Source organism: Brassica oleracea, chromosome C6 (assembly GCF_000695525.1).
Source record: "Brassica oleracea var. oleracea cultivar TO1000 chromosome C6, BOL, whole genome shotgun sequence".
NCBI lineage: Eukaryota > Viridiplantae > Streptophyta > Magnoliopsida > Brassicales > Brassicaceae > Brassica > Brassica oleracea.
This window is the reverse complement of record NC_027753.1, coordinates 1,452,305-1,454,403: the sequence shown is the minus strand read 5'-3', so window position 1 is coordinate 1,454,403 and position 2,099 is coordinate 1,452,305. Positions and strand designations below refer to the sequence as shown.

Here is a 2,099-nt window from a genome sequence, read left to right as displayed (position 1 = left end):
TTTGGTCTCTCCTCCATCTCTCTCTACTTCTAGAGAGAGAAACACCTCTCCACATGTTTTCACCTAAGCACTTGTGATCCTTTGTTGTAGAACTACGATTGGCTTGATCCCCTTTTGGGGTACGTAGGCAACCCTTCACCGGGTCTAGCTATAATCAATAAACACCTTTTTTCTTATTCTCTCCAAGTCGTCTCCATCCGGTTCAAGCTCAGCATGAAGACTTCTCCTAACCCCACCGACGAGTCCTCATCTCGTTCATTCACTAGTTTGTTGACAGTTCTCGGTTCAAACAGGTTCCCCTTCTTCAATGAATAGTACTCTGGAATTCTTTGAGAATTTTCCTTGAATCTCTGGCTTATGTGTGAATATCTCAAAGTCTACAGTCTTCGCTTCTGGGTTGGATAAACAACGTCTAGAGGCTGCGGCTCTTTCTGCTGGATTCTCGACTTCTGCGCCTATCAAGTATTTAGGCTTACCCCTCACCACAAAAACGATGACTAAGCATGATTATGAGCCCCTGCTTATTAAAATCCGAGCTCGTTTTCAAAGCTGGACAAGTAGATACCTCTCTTTTTCTGGTCGCCTCACACTCATTGACTCAGTTATTGCAAGCACTACGAGTTTTTGGTGCTGAACCTTGTGTTTACCCAAAGCTTGTATGGAGGAAATTGAAAGCATGTGCTCAGCTTTCTTGTGGAGCTGCTCCCATAATGATCACACCAAGGCTAAAGTAGCGTGGAAGGATGTATGCATCCCCAAGGAAGAAGGAAGACTAGAGATAAGAAGCATTATTGAGGTAAATATGGTGTTCTCGCTTAAACTCATTTGGCGCCTGTTTAGTGAAACTAACTCTCTCTGGGCGGCTTGGGTAAAGGAATTTCTGCTCCGACAAGAGTCTTTCTGGGATGTTAGTGACACATGAATGGGATCATGGGTATGGCAGAAGCTACTGAAGCTCCGGCCGGTTTCACGGCAGTTCATTCGTATGGAGGTTCATAAGGGTCAAACGGTTAGATTCTGGATAGATCCTTGGCACCCTTTGGGTCGACTAATAGATATCACTGGTGCAGTTGGTACCCAGAAGCTTGGTATTCACAGATCAGCCCGAGTATGTGAAGTATGGGATGGGATTACATGGAACTTCCGCAGATGCCGTGATAGGCAGTTATGCAATATGATCCAACAGATCGAGCAACACCATTTGGATTTTGATCTCTCAACCCCTGATATAGTCTTGTGGAAGAATAACTCGTCTGATTATCGGGAGTGGTTTTCAGCAGTGGATACATGGCACTTAATTAGGCCTATGCGTCCTACACAGGATTGGAGTAAAGTGCTTTGGTTCCCTCAGGGAATGCCTAGGTTCTCCTTTATAACTTGTCTTGCTGTGAGAAATAGACTATCTACGGGAGATCGTATGAGGGTTTGGGGTCACATTCAGGGTTGTCTCTTCTGTGGTGAACCGAATGAGTTTTGGAACCACTTTTTCTTTGCTTGCCTTTACACTTTTATGGTTTGGATTGAGGTGGTAGGAACTTTGTTGGGAAGAGATCCGGAGCCGGACTGGGAGAACACTTTGGATCACTTGACACACCACCGGTTTGATTTCCTTACTTCCATCCTCGTATGACTAATGTTCCAAGTTACTGTCTATATGGTTTGGAGGGAACAAAATGATAGGAAGCATTTGAAGAATCCGAGACAGGCCAGCCAATTTGCAAAGATCATAGATAAGACCGTGAGGAACAGGATCACGTCCACAAAGTATACTCAGAAGCCACGTTTGAGAGGCCTTCTACAGCTTTGGTTCAGAGCTCACATGTAGATTCATAGCTCTGAATTTTTTCTTTTTTTTTGTACATAAAATTATATTCTTTGATGACTAATAAATTTAAAATTTCATCAAAAGAAAAGAATTCTTACCATTTTAAGTCATAAAGAAATTTTTTTAAAATATTACATATATCCTCAAGATTCTTAATTGACCGTAGTAGAATAGTTTCATCTGCTTTTTAAATATGAAAAACGATTTAATACTCTTTATAAATTTAACAAATTTTTTGATTCTTAAAATATATCACCTTTACCTAAATTCATCT

At 41.5% G+C, this 2,099-nt stretch overlaps 1 protein-coding gene across 1 annotated transcript; it reads left to right on the top strand.

The window, feature by feature from the left end:
• Positions 1–676: 676 nt before the first annotated feature.
• LOC106297161 lies at positions 677–1,630 on the top strand. Its single transcript, XM_013733441.1, has 2 exons — positions 677–796; positions 944–1,630. The coding sequence occupies exons 1-2, from the start codon at positions 677–679 to the stop codon at positions 1,628–1,630; spliced, it is 807 nt and encodes a 268-aa protein (XP_013588895.1).
• Positions 1,631–2,099: the final 469 nt, after the last annotated feature.